Genomic DNA, 19,788 nt, shown 5'->3' on the forward strand with positions numbered 1-19,788 from the left:
GTTAACCTCGATCGTGCAGTGCCTAAATATATCAACGGTAAATTAAAGAATGCACAACTTCAGCAATACAAACACTTAGACTTTCCACGAACAAAGGAGTATTCTATCCAAAATCGAGGGCAACACTGAGCAACAGAGAACTCGCAACTGCAGTGTTACCACTACAAGTCTAGTTCAGGTATTTCAAGAAAAAATGTTTAATGGATGATCTTCAACAAAAGCTATCCTATGATTCACACGTAAACATCTTGACATCCTGAAAATGAAGTGTAAATTTCGTAATTTCAAATACATGAATGATTCAACGCATCTTACGAGAACATCCCAACTAGGCTTTTCATACCAAATTTATACACGTCCCAACTATATCAGCTATTAGTCAATACATTAATCTTCTCTCGGCCGGCATCCCCCTTTCTTTACTGTTTATTAATACCTACTGTTACGTATCTTGTTATTCATTTCACTTTGTAATCAACGGTCACATCAGATACGTATCAAGTTCAAGGTTTATTCACAAATTAAGTTAAAAACTACAAGATTAAAACATTAACCAGACAATACACCAACATCGTATTTGTGAGTAATGCAGTCAGAACTATGACTACACCATCCACCGTGTGGACAGTTTTGAAGTGAAGTTTCTGTTCCTGTACATTTCATCCAGTTCAGCCAGACAGGACCCTTTCCTGTTCCATAACGCCAATACCATACCATTTTCGCAAACCCAAGCTGCCGACATGCAACGTCGGCTTCCTTCACGGCCCAGCCATCATTGCACACTGTTCCCCATTGATTACTATAAAAAAAAACTCGTGTGATACTAAAACCACAAAGCAGATGAGACCAGCAATTAACATTCATTGTATTGTTTCATTCTCTTGATAAGGTTTTGATTAAGGCAATCCTTTTTTACCAATAAACGAATGAGAACAGTTTAGTTAATTAAATAAATATAAGACCTTTTAAGAAGTTTTTTCTCGATGAGCCTACGAGTTGAAGGAATATTGAAATCCGTGCTAATGATGAAACCCCTCATGCGTATTCCTGTATGACTAAAAAAATATGCTTTTCGTAATTTTTCGATGTGGACAATTCTGAGACGATAGTTTTTTTGTTTTTTGTTTGATACAGATATATCAAATTTGAAATGGGGAACCGTCTGTGATGACTACTGGGATGTGAATGACGCCAAAGTTGCATGTAGACAACTTGGATTTACCAAACCTATAGGAATTTGGCGCCTTGAACGAGGGACGGGACCAGTCTGGCTAGATAATGTGGCATGTACAGGTACAGAGACCTCACTTCCGTCCTGTCGTCACAATGGATGGGGAATCCATAACTGTGGCAGCCACACTGAGGATGCTGGTGTTGTCTTTTTTGGTTATGCCTGTGATACACATTTTATACTACATTTTTTTAGGTAGAAGACCCAGGTGCATTTGATTCATTTTGCTATGGGTGGTTTGGAATTCACTATGTTATTTGGTGAAAAGAACAAGATAATATTATACTATAATTTATTTTCAAACTACCAATATATAATGATAATAACGTAAAATGTAGTTATAATTATAGTTACGCGTGGCAAGTATGAGCAAAGTTCCTAATATTATTCTTCTTTTTTTTTTCTTTTTTTTTTTTGTTGTTGTTGTATAAAGGAACATTCACGCATAATGTTACCGCTTGTTTTCCATTTAGGCGTTTTGATGCTGTTCAATACCGTTTCTTTCAGTACATATAAAAATTGCTAGTATATTAGATGTTCGTTTACACCTCCATTCAAGTACTTTTTGTTTTCCAGAAAATGATATCAGATACTTTTCATCCATTAGCAGGACATAACGCACTTTGCTTTTGTAACTGCCATATAGATACACTGTTTAGTTTTAGACTCAATACCATTTATTGCATGTATTGTAGGAGAACCACAACCTAAACACAAGACACCAACATCGTAGTCGTGAGTATTGCAGTCAGAGCTATGACCACCCCATCCACCGTGTGGACAGCTTTGAAGTGAATTTTCTGTTCCTGTACATTTCATCCAGTTCAGCCAGACGGGTCCCTTTCCTGTTCCATAACGCCAATACCCTTCCATTTTTGTGAATTCCTTTGCACATGTGTTCATAAAGATGTATACGGCTCTTTAAGATGCACTTACGAATTTCAAACGTACAAAAAGAGCTTTTATAAAAGTGAAGGGGATATTCGCAGATGAAATACTCACCGATGAAATTAGTTTACATTTTTGTTCTTGTTATGTAATAGAAATCTATAAATAAACTAATCATTTTTACAGCGTTAGATGATTTTAGAGTAAAATTAAGTTAATTGATTCGTTGGTGGTATTGTATAGCTCTACCAATCTCTCGAATAGTCAATGGGGAACGGTCTGTGATGATAACTGGCGTATGGAGGATGCCAAAGTTGCATGTCGCCAACTTGGTTTCACAAAAGCTTTAGGACTTTGGTGGTATGGAAGAGGGAAGGGACCGGTCTGGCTAGATGAAATGGCATGTACAGGTACAGAGCCCTCACTTCAAAGCTGTTCTCACAGAGGATGGGGAGTTGTTAGCTCTAACTGCGACCACACTCAGGATGCTGGTGTGATATGGGTTTAATATAGATAAATAGTTGATCAACTAAAATACTTTGAAAAGACATCTAGTAATTCTATAAAATTAAGTGATATAATGGTTAGATGTATGATTATAAATGATGTTTTAGATCTATGTCACTTATTGCCTGAGTAATTACAGTAGATACCTGAGAAATGAATAAATTACATTTATTTTCATTTTCCCATACGAATCCTTATAAGATATTGGATTTTATATTCAATGCCATTTCTCTTACATTGTATAGTCAGTATAAGCTGAAACTTTGCTTTCTTACTAATATTGAGGTGCTTTTTGGATATCTGGTGTTCGTTTTGACACAACGTCTCTTTTTCGGGGGGTAGGGTCACGTGGCCTGCTGATGCAAATATTTAAATTGATTTCAAATGTTATTGCAATGCAACCAGTCAAATGTACAACAGGGTTAAATCTAGATATATGATCACGTAAATACTTGATTAACGCTTTAATCCACTTGATAGTGGTTATCCGCTGTATATCTTATTCGGGACTCCTACATCCACATGCCTCAGTACGTAGCTTCCCTTCTTATCTTTTTTAAAGACGTTCAGGTGCGTTGTTCACGCGCATCCTTTCTACGTATGAATTTAGTGTGCTCGCGTTCATCGTGATGACGTTATTCCAACGTTTTTATAAGCACAATATTATAAAAACGTCTTTAATCTCTTATAGCTCTAAAACGAAGTCGGGCACCCCCTTCTTTATTTCGTTTTTTTTTTTTTTGGAAGTACTCGGTAATACCTAACTTTAGAGAAATAATTTTTAAAATCTGACGAAATGACATATTTTGTGTATAATTGGAATAGAATTTCACGTAACGCGAAGGCTTCAAGTCCACACTTATAGCACAATATCATTTTATATTTCTTATTTTTAACACAAATTTCGAATGCTAAATAGTTATTTTGTTGTTTTCTAGTCTTCTGTGTGAAATTGGGACGACCATATTATTTTTTCAATAAAATATTACTTATTTTTAACAGCTTTTCATGTTTCCATTGTTCGCGTGTTTATACCGTGAAAAGGGTGAACTTCCACGTATTCTGACCGCTAGACGAAGTCGGGGACCCCCATTTTAATATTCTTATTTTACTTCTAGTATGATTTTTCATCTTGCAAAATTTAAAAAGCATCTGACGATTGGAGCTTTTGCCCATGAACGACCTTAATGTTATTATTTGATGGTCAATAGGGAACAGTGTGTCAAGATGACTGAGCCATGGAGGAATGCAGGGTTGCTTGTCGACAACTTGGTTTCACCAAAGTTGTGGTACAATGGAAGAGGGACGGGACCAGTCTGGCTAGACAACATGGATTGCACTGGGTCAGAGACATCACTTGATAGTTGTTCTCACCCTGGATGGGGTGTTGCTGACTCTGGCTAGTGTTCTGGATAGTGTTCAAAAATGATATGGATTTTTTTGTCATAGCAACTATTGGATATTGACGATTGAGATGGATTGGTTTGGTTTGGTTTGGATAGGATTGGAAGACATTGCATTGGATTTATGACTTCCTAATTTCAAAGGCATTAAATATTTGTGGGTGAGAAACGTTATTTTATATCATTTTGATAGGGATTATTGGGGTCAGCAAATTTCTGACTGAATGACACATCAACTGTAGTGCAGTTCGGGCTTGTTATACAAACCTTTTAAGAAGTTGCTGTATATTGAAGATATTCTTTGAATTTCAGTGCTAAATTGCATCGATCTTTATTATATCCAAGCCATTCCCACTCATATTCAAATAGGCGGGGAAAATACGTAAAAATATTTTTGAGCTTCAAATTCGGTTACAAGTTATTCTATAACATATATCCATAGCCTAACATGATATCAATTGCTGTTTTCGATAAACTGCAATTAACTCAGCCATACAGCCATATGAAATTCTGATCCAACCTAAAATATAGTATATAACTATATCGTATGCATTATGCGTAATAGACCCGCGGGTTCATAGCTAATAAGTACCAAAGCGTTGGCTGGCCTACCGAATGTTGTTTATGAACCGCGCTAAAGTCAAGAGGCGAGAATGTGTTCACTTTTTAAAACCTCAACGCAATTGGAAAAAATGTCATATTGTAAATGGTTTTATTGATGTAAAGTGAATGATTGGAAGTTTTGGTTGAGTTTAAAATCGCTCTTCTTGGAAGTTTCGGTTGAGCTGAACTCAATTTGTTCTTCGCTTATTAATATGTGCCCTGCTAAAAGAATCAATCACTCCAAGGACAGCAAAACAAAACAGTCTGTAATACTTATGACAAAAGTGGTACAAAAATTGTTTATGAGCTACTCTGGATAGGATATTTTGCTTTATTCGTAGTCTACCCTGTTATTTCTATTGAGCGTCAACTCAGTCAAATCTCAGTTGATGAACAGGTTGAATATAATTTCTAGATAAACGAAGGTTAAATACGATTGCTCAGTGACTACATTTTGTGGCAAAAAAACTTTTTAGCTTGATTTTGTGTAATACTCATGTTTCTGATATATAACAGCAGATAAATAATACCAAATAAGTTACTTTTTTACGTTCTGCATCTCATTAGATATATCTATATCTATACTACAACCCTTTTGCAATCAAGTATCAAGTATGTATATATATATATACACACTTGATTGCAGAAAGGTTGTAGTATACATTTATACAAATACCTGTATAAATTGTCTATCACTAGTTCTTTCTGGAAAAAATATCAGGGATGACATCTCATAATTTCTTATATACTTTTCATATATTTGTATATATATATAGATGGTCAAAGTTTATGCAAACCGCAGTATATATATATATATATACACTTGATTGCAGAAAGGTTGTAGTATACATTTATACAAATACCTAATTTATTCAGTATATTTAATGATATGCAAAACAGAAAAATCGCTTTATTTATTATTTGTCTCATTCAATGAACGTCAAAATATATTATTCTCGTGTTTTACATCCTACGGATTATACATCAATTGGTTTTGAGGGTTAAAAAAGTAAAATTGCAATATGCATCTCATTAGGTATTTGTATAAATGCATAGATATATACTACAACGTTTCTGCAATCGAGTGTGTATATATATATATATATTCTATAAGCAAGCGTTGTGTTTACTTCTTTAATGAAACGAATTGTTTAATAGCATTCTTCTACCACAATGGTCAATGGGGAACAGTGTGTCATGATGACTGGTACATGGAGGAAGTCAGGGTGGCAAGTCGACAACTTGGCTTTACCAAAGCTCTAGGACTTTGGTACAATGGAAGGGGGACGGGAAAAGTCTGGCTGGACGACATGGGATGCACAGGTACAGAGGCCTCACTTCAGAGCTGTTCTCACCCTGGCTGGTGTGTTACTGACTCTCTCTGCAAAACTCACAACTATGATGCTGGTGTTGTATGGTCAGTGTTTTGTTACGTGATGTAAATATTTAACATATTATAATCTAATCGCCTGAAAATTAATATGGCAGCAAAATAGCTGCAATTAAATACACATTTCTTTTGTTTTACGGATACACATTCCTTTATCCTATACCTCATCATTCTCTACTAGAAATTGTGCGCGATCCCCAAGTCTTTAATACTTTAGCGAGGATTTTCCACACACACACACAAACTAAGGAAACATTTCCAATGACATATTGTTCTAAATTCACTATTTATGTATACATCCCCCTTTCAAATACGTCATTATAATTCCGGCGAAACATGCTGGAGGGTTTGGCTTGAAAAAACAAGCATTTAAAGCGTTTTTACTACGTTAATGAAACCAACAATTTACCACAATTCTTCTACCGCAATGGTCAATGGGGAACAGTGTGTCATGATTACTGGAACATGGAGGAAGCCAGGGTGGCATGTCGACAACTTGGTTTTACTAAAGCTTTAGGACTTTGGCACCGTGGAAAAGGGACGGGACCTGTCTGGCTAGATAACATGGGTTGTACAGGATCAGAGACCTCACTTCAGAGCTGTTCTCATCCTGGCTGGGGTGTTGCTGACTCTGCCTGCAAAACCCACAACTATGATGCTGGTGTTTTGCTCAGTGATTTGATACGTGATGTAAATATCTAATATCTAAATATCTAACAATCTATTCGCCTGAAAATATAAAAGTAGTATAGAGCATTGTCCCTCAATCAGTCAGTAATTAATATTTCGATGCGAAGTTAACAATCATGGCGCTTGGCGATACTTGATTTGAAAACAAAGCGTGCCACATTTATAGAGAATGTTACATGGCCGCGCGGAAATACGGATTTTATCATCGAGTGTTGAGAAAATAAATGTTATGAGTGACCGCAGTGAGAAGGTAAAATCCGTATCTTCAAGCGGGCATGTAATATTTTGTAACAATCAATAATTATCGATAAAATAATAAAATATTTTTGGTGGATTTTTACTATTTAATAACATTCCTAATAATTCATACGTATGGTTTTATTTTCACATTTGAAGTTATCACAGAATCCCATCTCAGATCATCTCATAAAAAAGTCAGATAACTAAATCCAATAAATAGGATATGTTTCCGAAAATTAAATAAAAATTGAGGACATCTGAAAAGCTGAATGGCTTCAAAATACAGGAAGCACGCTCTGTTTTTTTTTCTTTTTTTTTTCTCTCCTTCTTCTTCTAAATCATAAAAACCGTATAAATAAGCCGACTATTTTAAATCTTTTGCCATTTGATATCTTTGCATGTGAAGGTATCACTTTTAAGTAATAAAGAAAAATACGTATTTCATCGATGCGGATTGTATATTTAAAAGTTTTATTTTGTAAAATAACTCCCCATAAAGATTTCGAAAATGATATTAATTCAAAATGATTTTCTAATTTGAAACAATGCCGAGCCTTGAACGCAAATCGGGAACATTCCATAGAGTTGAATTAGGAGCTGTTTATATGGAGGCGAGCCAGCCCGGTAAGCGGGCTAGCCCGCTTTGCCAAGATCTCGGCTCGGCCTCTTTTCGTTGTAAAAAATGCTTTGTGTTTATATGGGGAGGCGGGCTGGCCCGCTTACCGAGATCTCGGTTGGGCGGTGCCGAGATCTCGGCAAGCGGGATGGAAAAATTCCCATATAAACGAGCCAGCCCGGTAAGCGGGCTGGATTTGATCCTACTGCGCATGCCGCCATGTTTTTCTTTTTTGATTTTCGCGGGAGGAGTTCGTATGCTAACGAGGCTGGATGATCACATGACTGATTTCATCCCGGTAAGCGGTCTGAATTTTCCCATATAAACGCAATCCAAAATTCATCTCGGCCAAGCGGGCTAGCCCGCTTACCGGGCTGGCTCGCTCCATATAAACAGCCCCTTAATGGAAATAGCGTTAGCGTGTATGGCCAAAAGAACCTCACTATGTGAATAAGCAAAAGATAATTTACAAAAGGGTGTGAGCGACTTTTGATATTTTGAGCATTTGGTTTTTTATGCAGTAAAACATTAACCGTCACTGAAATTTTTCGACGTTCCAACTTTAAAATTCAATAACTTTTTAATGAAGCAAAATATCAAAAATCGCTCACACTCCTTTTTAGTTTATCTTTTGCTTCTTCAGATAGTGAAATTCTTTTCTGAATCTTTATTATATGACCTTTAAAACGATATGTAATTCTATGGGGTTTTGTTTAAAGGGTTGCGAAGAGAGAGTCTTAAACGAAACATACCCCTGAAGGTCTCCAGTAACCTTAAAGATAGAACATAGTGGTCCAGATAATATTGATCCGCAATACTTCAGTATCCAATTGGGAATGTCGACGGGGCCAGTAGCTATATGGACATTTAGGTTTTGTAACTCAGATGAAACTTAATGTCTTGTTATGGTGAATACGTCAGGTACAGAGTCAATTGGAGTCTTGTCAAAACGGAGAGGTTGCAGACTGTTGGCTTAAACTAACTTTATTTCATACTCTTCAAAACCTCATTTTTCTTCAAACTTAGTAGTTTACAAATCTCAAATAATGTACTAGAAGAAGTACAATAATGTTATCCATGGCTTTGTGGAGGTATATCACAAAGTTCAATGGGGAACAGTGTGTTATGATAGCTGGGATATGTATGATGCGACGGTTGCATGCCGACAACTTGGTTTTACCAAAACTGTTGGATATTCGTACCCTGGGCATGGGGCGGGTAGAATGTGGCTATACTATATGCGATGTTCAGGCTCAGAGTCCTCACTTGGAAGTTGTACTCACAATGGATGGGGACAGGTTTCCTCAGCCTGCGATCACACTACTGATGCCGGTGTCGTGTGCTTTTGTTTTGCTTTAGTATCTTTTGCATCTCAAAATTTGGTATTGATGTATGAGCGTTTGTTCTATAGAAAAAGGGCGGGAACGTATGTAAAATCTACACGCTCGAAGTCTTTACTTCAGAGCTACACTACCCTTGGGTGGGGAGTTCTTACTTCTGGTTACGATATGCGATTTGCACTGATTATTGGTTTATTATTTACTTAGAATAATAATAATAATAATAAAAGCTTTATTTAACGAAGGTTTAAACTTTCAGTCATAGACTGGTTTACAAAGTGCTTTCCTAAAGATATAAAATACAATGTAAAAGCAAGCTAATAATATATATTTATAAAATATCTAGTAGATTTAATATCATTCCAAAAAGCAACCCTAACCCTGACCCAACCCCAGTAAATTACTATTTACTCATAAATATAAATATTAAGTATAAAGTGAATAAATATAATCCCATACCAGCCCTTAATCCTACCCCCATCAAAAAATCCATGTGCAAATAGGCTGCAAAACAGTTCCCACCCTCCCACAAACCATCCGCAGGAACGAGGCCACACTCAATCGAGTGCTGAACTCGCCCCAACGGACGGTCCCCAAAAAAGCAGGGACTGCCCTGCAGTCCAATGCACAGAAATGTAAAAATTGAAATTAACCAAATAGATTATAAATTAAATAACTAAAGAAGAATTTAAAATTATGATCATGTGGCAGACCTGCTGCTCCAATATTTCTTTCTGAACTCCTTAAGGGAGAGTGAATTGCGTGTTTCTAAATCTAAAGAATTCCACAGTAATGAGCCAGTAACCCTAAGTGATTTCTTATGAGCATTTGGAATATATAAATTGTCATTTATAGAACTACGTGTATTTCTATTACGAACGTCTTTGACATAACAGAACATGTCATTCATGTATTGAGGAGCTAAGTTATTTAACGATTTAAAAACTAGACAAGATTTAAAATAATTAATGCGTTGCCATATAGTTTTAACATTAAGTTTAGTGAAAAGCTCAGTTGATGATATATCCCTAGGTCTTTTAATATCCAAAATAGCTCTTAGAAATTGTTTAGTTACTTTATGTAGCCTTTCTAAGTTTTGATCACTACTATTTCCCCATAAAGTGCAGCCATAATCTAACAAAGGCTGGACCAAGGCATTATAAAAGGTCATTCTAGCATGAAAAGGCAGAAGATGTCTAATTCTACGAAATAGATATAAACGACCTAGTAACTTACTACGAAGATGGCCAATGTGAGCATCCCAAGATAAAAAGTTATCAAAATATACACCTAACAGCTTATGACTTGTGACACTAGTAATAACAGTTCCTTGATTTACTACATTAAAGTTCTCAATGCTTGACTTTATCTTGGGTCTTGTGCCAATTAGTAGTGACTCACATTTCTTATTGTTGAGGATAAGTTCATTGCTCTGCAGCCACTTGGAGACAGGAGTTACACTGGAACTCAGCATTTCATTTATCTCAGTGATGTCTTTAGCACCATAATGTAAAGTGATGTCGTCAGCATAGGCTTCACGTTCTGAATTTGCTTTGTTCAAAAACATATTATTCAAGTAAATAATAAAGAATAGGGGACCTAAAATGGAACTCTGAGGAACACCTCGTGTGATAACTGATGATGTGGAAAGATGACCTTGATATGACACTCGCTGATGTCGATCTTGTAAATAGGATTCAAACCAATTTATGGTATTTCCATGTATTCCATAAACCTTGAGTTTTTCCAGTAGTAGGTCATGATTTAATCAATCAAAGGCCTTTGATAAGTCCAACATCAGCATGCCTGTGAGTTTACCTGAATTCATATTTCTAAGAATTTGTTCGATAATCTTGTGTAGGGCTGTCTCACATGAAAAGTGTTTCCTGAAGCCAGACTAGAATAACTATATAAAGTTAAACGAGCTAGGTAACACAAATATCTGAAATTACAAAGAATAATGGGTGGAAAAGAAGACTAAAATATAAAGATTACATTATTGATCGGTATCTATATATACATTATTATATGTATTTATGATTATTAAATTATTTATACGTACTGTATTACTATTTACATTATCTAAATCCTATGAATGCACACACACAAAAAAAAAAACACACATTAAAGAAAAGAAAATGAAAAGCACACACTAGACATTCACATACAAAGAGAAAAAGATATTTATTAAACCGGATCTGAAGGAGAATAAGTAGAAAGAAAAGAGGCTTTAAGTTTCTTAGAGAAAGTTCTTAAGCTCAGCTGCTTTAATGTATCATCAATTGAATACCAAATAACTGCACCTTTTTATCTTAAGTTAAATTTACCATAGTTAGTATTAATTTTAGGAAGACAATAGGATAATTTAGATGCAAGTCTTGCGTTATAATGGTGTAATTCATTTACTGGAGAGAAAAAGTTGTCAAATACATTAGGAAGTAATATTTAGAATGAAAGTAATAAAGAAACTTAGCATTATATAAATAGATAAGATCTATGACCAATTGAGGTCGAAGCCTTATGAAATCACACAGCAGGTGGCGCATATGCGCGACAAAATAGCCCCTTGTTTTGTTTGGCAACCAAGGTAATACGACAGTTCAGCGGACACGGCTTTAAAACGCTTGCGCATGCGCGTAATTCCTAAAAACAAAATGGCAGACGCTCGAGTAGTCTTTGAGCCTCAAAAACCTGCGACTTTGAATAATTATCATATTAGTGATCATTACATATTGTTCCCCATTGATTTCTATACATGAATTTTATACAATAGTAAAATGTATTGGCTGACGAGCTGATTCTACGTTGATTTCATCACGAGAAAACCGATACTGCACGAATTGCGAAGCAGTCTTTGTTTCTTTTTAAGTAGTTATTGTGTTTTGATGAAATAGAATAGACAAAAGAAATTTAATGCAAAATTTAACGTGGGGTTCCTGATTTTTCATGCAATTACACGGGGAGATACCGTCTTCTATACGTCGTCTCTAGCCTATGAGAGTTCGTCATATTGTTTGATTATAAGGACCTATAAGTATCAATTGCTCCATTACATATCAGCTTTGAATTTGCTTTGTTTTACTTTTACGACAACGTAAACTTAAAAGTCTCTTCAAGGTCTCTAAAGTCAGGAATAAAGCTGGTTGAAAGTAAAACTAAAAGTTGTGTAATTGTTATGCAAAGATATATAAAAATTGTATTTCAGCAAGCTTTATTATAGCATTAAATTAGATTAAAATTTCATTTTTTATGCTGTGCTTATTTTAATTCTATGTATTATTATCCTTATTCAATTAAGAAAAGCAACCGTCCGAGGATAAATGAACTTGTTTTTCGACATAGCCCTCGACCATTTTTCATGTGCATCGAACTGTTCATTTATAATTCATTTAATATATTTGAACCTCTTTCAATAAAGACATTCTTACTTAAGTGATTCCCTACGCAGTCATTTCAGATGTTACGAGAAATAGTAAAAGCAGCTTTTATCTCAATAAATATCTGTATCAACCAGAAGTAATCTGGTTGAGTATATTTTATGCCGCAGAATAAACTAGTGGATTTAATAAATATATATTATGTATATATTTTGTGAGAATTGGTCCCTGTATACACGTTTTCATCACACCAACGTCATATTGGTGAGTACCGCAGAGAGAGCCATGGCCTCCCCATCCATTGTGAGAACAGCTTCCAAGTGAGGACTCTTGATCCTGTACATTCCATGTAATTCAGCCATACTTTACCCGTGCCTCGTCCATAGCGCCAATATCCTACGGTTTTGGTAAAACCAAGTTGACGGCATGCAACCTTGGTATCCGGCATACCCCTATAATGACACACTGTTCTTATCTACATCTGTGTTATCATTTGTATGTAGTACGTTCATTTATAAACACCGATATTGCAATTTTTTTATTTTTTATTTCTTATTTTTTTGATCTTAAATTTACTGTTGCCAAAGAACATCTCATAGGTTTGCATTTACAATGCCATACTACTATTTTATTGATATTGTACGGTGAGACAAGTAAGCTTTCTGAACTTCTACATTCCGACACAAATTAGTGCATATTTTTTCTTCAGCATATGCACTCCTATGTGATAAAGAAATCTAACACTTAACAGATTTCTATTAGATACCACAGACATCCCAATTGTTTACAAGAGACGAAGGAGGGACGGAGGGACGAAGTTTTTGTCCACAAAGGCCAAGTGTTTTGCTATACATATACAGGCTGAAAGTAAATCACACGACACCAACGTCATGTCTGTGAGTGGCGCAAGCAGAGCTATGCCCTCCCCATCCACCATGAGAACAGCTTGCAAGTGAGTTTTCCGAGCCTGTACATCTCATGCCGTTCAGCCAGACGGGTCCCTTTCCTGTTCCATAGTATATAAAACCGAGAGTTTTTGTAAATCCGAGTTGTCTACAAACTACCTTGGAATCCTCTAAACCCCAGTAATCATTGCATACTGTTCCCCATTGAATTCTATAATAAAGGTCGCATTATATTGAAAAAAGAATATGAAGAAAAAGGGCGATCAATATGCATCGTTTTTCTCCCTTAACGTCATTTGCATTTCTTTCGTTTTCACTGAATAAAGTGTGGAATTATAATCAATCATTTTTGTTTATAATTGAGTCAAAAGACTTGATCACTTGCATCGCAACATATAATGATATCGAGTTTTTACTTCAAGAAAGTATTAAGTAGTTGACATTTTGCATGACCGTCATTGTTCCAATGACCGCACCAAGCCTCATTGCTCATTGGTTTTGCTTTTTAATATTTGGATCAATTTATTATAATTCAGTATTTTAATTCTTACATTTTTGATGTTCCAATTCTTTATTGGAATTCTATGAAATATTTGTGAAATGAGTTCTAGCATTTTTCAAATTACATTTGTATTCGATCTATTGGATTTCTTTAATTTTAATGTACCTCAATACATAGGGAAGCACCTGTATCAACCATAAATGTAATACCAACCATGAATGGTATTCAGTATCTCCTTCTTTATCGCAATCTTTCGTTATTTTCTCATTATCATTGTCTTCGTCACTTGAGCTATTTCCTTCTCCTTTTTAATTCCTCAAATTAGAATCGAAAAAAAAAACTCTTTTTCGACATGCTCTCGACGACGTTTTATGTGGTACAGCATCGAACTATTAATAAGCGTTTATAAATTACTTCAACTTCTTTAAAGGATTGGATTCTTACATAAACGTAGTACCAATATCCTACAGTTTTGGTAAAGCCAAGTTGACGACATGCAACCTTGGCATCATTCATATCCCAGTTATTCCAGTCACCACAAACTGTTCCTTATTAAACATCACTACATAGTGGAATACACTACCAGAAGTTGACATAGCACAATGCTTTTTTTCTTGCTTAGTGATGACTTGGTGTCAGAGCGATTGGTAACTTGTTATCGTAGATTGATAAGTTTTACACCGTAGTTTTACACCGTTAACGTCAGTTCCCATTTTCACTACGGTGTAAGACTTATCAATCTACGATAACTGTTTCATTAGAAACACCGACGCAGTCCACGCTAGTGTTTACTAGCCATCATCTACAGATTGGTAACTTGGTTGAATTTGTTGACATAAGTACAATAGCCATTAGCCAAATCTAGGAAGACAACAATATTCATCTTTATTCAAGAAGAGTTGAAATGTTAACGATACTCGTGAATAGCATTATTGATGTAGCATAAACACTCATATGAATTTGTTGGAGTTCAGACTAAAATATAAAACCTTTGTAGTTCTAACTGTCATACTGGCATTGCCATACATTACTTCTGGAATATAGATTTTTAAAAAATAACCAGAACACACGTCCCTCGTTTATAGTATCAGTAACCTACAGTTTTAGTGAAACCAAGTTGTCTACATACAGACATAGCATTCTCCACATTCCAGAAGTCATTACAGATTCCCATTGGGACGTACCCTTTATAGCTTTGCGTTTTCCGAAACACTGTAGTTGACGTCCACCAAAACCTTATTTTGTCGGCATAGAAATCTTTACGATTTCCCGCGGGTAATTGAGAAGCGCTTTAAAAATTACTTTAGTTCTTCACAGATTCGTTCAAAACCAATATTCTTTCAATTGCTGTAGCTACCATTTCAAACTGATCTCTGTGGTGTGATGCTTCGTTCAAGAAGTCTATTCACAAACAATTGAATGACCATTTTGAGATAATGCCGGGATTTGAATTTTTAAAAGTTCGTTTAGTTAATGCAAGTTTCCAAACAAGCTTGAAATCGAATTTCGAATAATAAAGAGAATCTTACGACCTCAATAGTGTAAGTTATTGAGGTAGTTAGTACCTTTCTTTGTACATTTTGTAGTATAGTTGCATTATCCTATAACACAATAACTCACTTAATGAATTCAAAAACTATTAAGAAAATATGATTCTCCCACTCACACTTGGCTAGAACACACAACACCTGCATCATATCTGTGAGTTTTGCAGAGAGAGTCCGAAACCCCCCATCCAGGATGAGAACAGGTGTGAAGTGTGGCCTCTGACCCAGTGCAATCCATGTTGTCCAACCAGACTTTACCATTTCCTCGTCCATCGCGCCATGGTCCTAAAGGCTTTGTGAGACCAAGTTGTCGGCATGAAACCTGGGCTTCTCTCATGTCCCACCAATCGTGACACACCGTTTCCCATGTATCATTGTGGTAAACACGTACGTTACTACTAATTTCATAGTCTCGTGGCGCCGTCTTTGATATACCAGATTCGGGTTCCAAATTACCGCTGTGATCCTTGATTACAGACTTATTTACTCAGGGTTAACCTCGATCGTACAGTGTCTAAATATTCACAAATACCAACGGCAAATTGAAGAATGCACAACTTTAACAATACAAACACTTAGAATTTCCACGGACCATCAGTTGAACAAATGAGTATTCTATCCAAAAGTGAGGTCAACATTGAGCAACAGAGAACTCGCAACTGGAATATTACTACTACAAGTTTAGTTCAGGAATATTTCAAGAAACAATTGTTAATACTTACTGTTACATATCTTGTAATTCATTTCACTTTGTAATCAACGATCACATCAGATGCGTATCAAGTTCAAGGTTTATTCACGAATTAAGTTAAAAACTACAAGATTAAGACATTACCGCCATTTGCATTGCTACGCGGCCTCTCCAGATAAAAATCTCGACGTGCAATTTGCAATAGATTGCCGTCAATCAAACACGTTGACATCATTTACACGCGTGTGTAATTCAAAAGGTGCCAAAACTTGTCGATTGTTTACAAGTATCATGAGCCACACTCACCGAGCCTATCCGGGTCGATCCAACTGCGTGGAACTTTTTTTTTTTTTTTTTTTTTTTTTGGATACAAATATATCAAATTGGGCAATGGGGAACCGTCTGTGATGACTACTGGGATGTGAATGACGCCAAAGTTGCTTGTCGACAACTTGGCTTTACCAAAGCTGTAGGACATTGGTACGAGGGACGAGGGACGGGACCAGTCTGGCTAGATGACATGGCATGTACAGGTACAGAGGCCTCACTTCATAGCTGTTCTCATAGAGGATGGGGAAATGTTGGGGGCTGTGATCACACCGAAGATGCTGGTGTGGTGGTTTACTAACCACTAACCTTTACTAACCAACAATATTGTTTGTCATTTATTTCTCAGCTTCTCATTTTCCTTTTTTGTCTTGTTTGTATTGTGTTAACCTGCATAGCCTATTCAGTTTGCCAAAATCTGTTGTAAGCCTAAAATAAGGAAAAAAAGGTTTTCATTAATAGTTATTATAACAATTTTTATAAATATTTTAACTTATATACCGCATTTTCCATAAAATGATCAAATTCAATGTTATTTTTAGAGCTAAGCTTTGAATAAAGGAAAAAAGGAATATAAGGCTGATCATGTTAAAATATTAATATTTCATCTATCATATATTTCATACATATCGTTACACTTGTTCTTATTATTGCGCACTTTTGCTTCTCTCATGTCACAAGGGTCAATGGGGAACAGTGTGTCATGATGGCTGGTATGTGGAGGAAGCCAAAGTTGCTTGTCGACAACTTGGTTTTACCAAAACTATAGGAGTTTGGCACTATGGACGAGGAAAGGGACCAGTCTGGCTAGATAACATGGCATGTACTGGTACAGAGACCTCACTTCAGGCCTGTCGTCACGATGGATGGGGAATTCATAACTGTGGCAGCCACACTGATGATGCTGGTGTTTTGTTTTTTGGTTATGGCTGTGATACACATTCTATACTAGATTTTGTATTAGGTAGAAGATCCAGGAGCATTTGATTTATTTTACTTATGAGTTTAGAATTCACTAGGTTATTTGGTGAAAAGGACAAGATAATATTATATTATAACTTAATGATAATAAGATAAAATAACATAAAATGTAGTTATAATTATAGCTACGCGTGGCGTTCCTAATATAATTCATTTTTATTGTATAAAGGAACATTCACGCATAATGTTACCGCTTGCTTGCAGTTAGACTTTTTGATGCTATTCAATACCGCTTCTTTCGGTACATATAAAAATTGCTGGTATATTAGATTTTCGTTTACACCTCCAATCAAGTACGTTTTGTGTTCCAGAAAATTATATCAAATGCTCTTCATTCATTACCAGGACATTAATATATGGACAGAACTGTTTTTGTATATAACTGCCATATAAATACACTGTTCAGTTTTAGACTCAACCATTTAGTGCATGTATTGTAGGAGAACCGCAACCTAAACACAAGACACCAACATCGTAGTTGTGAGTATTGCAGTCAGAGCTATGACCACCCCATCCACCGTGTGGACAGCTTTGAAGTGAATTTTCTGTTCCTGTACATTTCATCCAGTTCAGCCAGACAGAACCCTTTCCTGTTCCATAACGCCAATACCCTTCCATTTTTGTGAATTCCTTTGCACATGTGTTCATAAAGATGTATACGGCTCTTTAAGATGCACTTACGAATTTTAAACGTACAAAAAGAGCTTTTATAAAAGTGAAGGGGATATTCGCAGATGGAATACTCACCGATGAGATTAGTTTACATTTTCGTTCTTGTTATGTAATAGAAATCCTTAAATCAACTAATTATTTTTCACAGCGTTAGACGATTTTTTTAAAAGTAAAATTAAGTTAATTAATTCGTTGATGGTATTGTAAAGCTCTACCAATCTCTCGAATAGTCAATGGGGAACGGTCTGTGATGATAACTGGCGTATGGAGGATGCCAAAGTTGCATGTCGCCAACTTGGTTTCACCAAAGCTTTAGGACTTTGGTGGTATGGAAGAGGGAAGGGACCGGTCTGGCTAGATGAAATGGCATGTACAGGTACAGAGCCCACACTTCAAAGCTGTTCTCACAGAGGATGGGGAGTTGTTAGCTCTAACTGCGACCACACTCAGGATGCTGGTGCGATATGGGTTTAATATAGATGAATAGTTGATGAACTAAAATACTTTGAAAAGACATCTAGTAATTGATTACTATAAAATTAAGTGATATAATGGTTAGATGTATGATTATAAATGATGTTTTAGATCTATGTCACTGCTTATTACCTGAGTAATTGCCGGTAATTACCTGAGAAACAAATATTAAATTTATTTTCAAAGGGGCTATTTTTTTCCAAAGTCTTAGAATTGAACTTAACTTTTAGAGTTTCAAATTCTAAATTTTAAATATAGGGATTTGCTAGAGGTAAAGCAGTAAAATACATTGGAAAATAGATTGCTTACGAGTAGTTACGAATGGCAATTTGCAACGCAATTTACACCCTATCAGCCATGATGATAACCGACATCTTTAACTCTGGATGTTAAGCTACGAGAACAAAAAAACCTAAAACAAATCCATTCTCAGCATTACCATCATCTCGCTAAGACAATTGAGTTAGACGACAAAAAAATCCAACATCGAGATTATTATCTTGCTTGTAGCCCTTGCAACAAGATCTACAATCTAACACTTCAGAGCTCATATAGTGATTAGATATAGTGGTTATAGATTATATATTATTATAGATTATAGTCTAATCACTATATAGTTATATAGTGATTATATATCTTAATTATGTTTCATCCAGTTAATGTTTGGTGTGATTCGAACTTCCTATCTATCGTAATGAAAATCCTGAAGAGTGAAATTTATCGTAATGAAAAGCTTGAAGAGAGAACTCTGATACTTTATATCCCATGTTTTCTTTTTACGTATAACAACTATCGTTTTTTAATATCGCAGTATTAGTCACGAGATAAACTAAAACAGCAGACAAGACAAAAGTAAGGATCGCAATTAAGATCACGGTAAGGATCTTTCATCGGGATACTCCAAAAATTTAACAGCACCCCTAATTTAAGAGGAAAACCCGTCAGTGAATTGCTTCAAAGATTTTTCGAAACCCCGGCACTGCAAATGCTACGAGCATAGATGTATATTCTGTACCTCGCTAGGATGTAAACAATGGTTACCGTTTTTTTAAATAATGTTTTTCTGTCGAACAATTTAAAAACGACTAATTATAACACCTAAAATTGTAACAAAGTACTTATGGAAAAGGTTTCCACCTGATATAACCTAACGCATAATCCAGGTGACAAGTGTAGTAATGGTTACCAATCAAGACAAAATGGCAAAATGGTGAAATTGTTTGGGTTTTAATATTTCTAGAAAATTATTCAGCAACTTCCAAAACAAGTGCGATCCTTTTTTTTTTTTTTTTGTTTCTACTTTTACTGAGAGATATATATTCTAGCGTAGATCTTGGAGGATCGCGATGGGGGGGGGGATTCTAACTGCGATGCTGACCTTAAAAGGTAAAAATGGCAAAGATC

General features: G+C 35.7%; 2 protein-coding genes across 2 annotated transcripts; both read left to right on the forward strand.

The window, feature by feature from the left end:
• The first annotated feature begins 262 nt into the window (after positions 1-262).
• Positions 263-2,627, forward strand: LOC116303036 (neurotrypsin-like). Its single transcript, XM_089034197.1, has 4 exons — positions 263-269; positions 1,135-1,293; positions 1,427-1,439; positions 2,363-2,627. The coding sequence occupies exons 1-4, from the start codon at positions 263-265 to the stop codon at positions 2,625-2,627; spliced, it is 444 nt and encodes a 147-aa protein (XP_088890323.1).
• Positions 2,628-3,853: 1,226 nt separating this feature from the next.
• Positions 3,854-18,384, forward strand: LOC148909594 (scavenger receptor cysteine-rich domain-containing group B protein-like). The gene is made up of 3 exons (XM_089034198.1): positions 3,854-4,025; positions 5,791-6,049; positions 18,120-18,384. Exons 1-3 carry the CDS (start codon positions 3,854-3,856, stop codon positions 18,382-18,384), a joined length of 696 nt encoding a protein of 231 aa, XP_088890324.1.
• Positions 18,385-19,788: the final 1,404 nt, after the last annotated feature.

This window comes from Actinia tenebrosa, unplaced genomic scaffold (genome assembly GCF_029948245.1).
Source record: "Actinia tenebrosa isolate PJP-AT-01 unplaced genomic scaffold, QUT_ActTen_1.0 PGA_scaffold2__45_contigs__length_23673736, whole genome shotgun sequence".
Taxonomy (NCBI): Eukaryota; Metazoa; Cnidaria; class Anthozoa; order Actiniaria; family Actiniidae; genus Actinia; species Actinia tenebrosa.

What these genes read in the sequence shown, in the direction of transcription:
- LOC148909594 (XM_089034198.1), top strand. Translation starts at nt 3,854, where the DNA reads ATGACTGAGCCATGGAGGAATGCAGGGTTGCTTGTCGACAACTTGGTT. An exon ending in ATGGGGTGTTGCTGACTCTG is followed by an intron (nt 4,026 to 5,790) that starts GCTAGTGTTCTG and finishes ATTGTTTAATAG; the next exon opens with CATTCTTCTACCACAATGGT. An exon ending in TATGATGCTGGTGTTGTATG is followed by an intron (nt 6,050 to 18,119) that starts GTCAGTGTTTTG and finishes GGTATTGTAAAG; the next exon opens with CTCTACCAATCTCTCGAATA.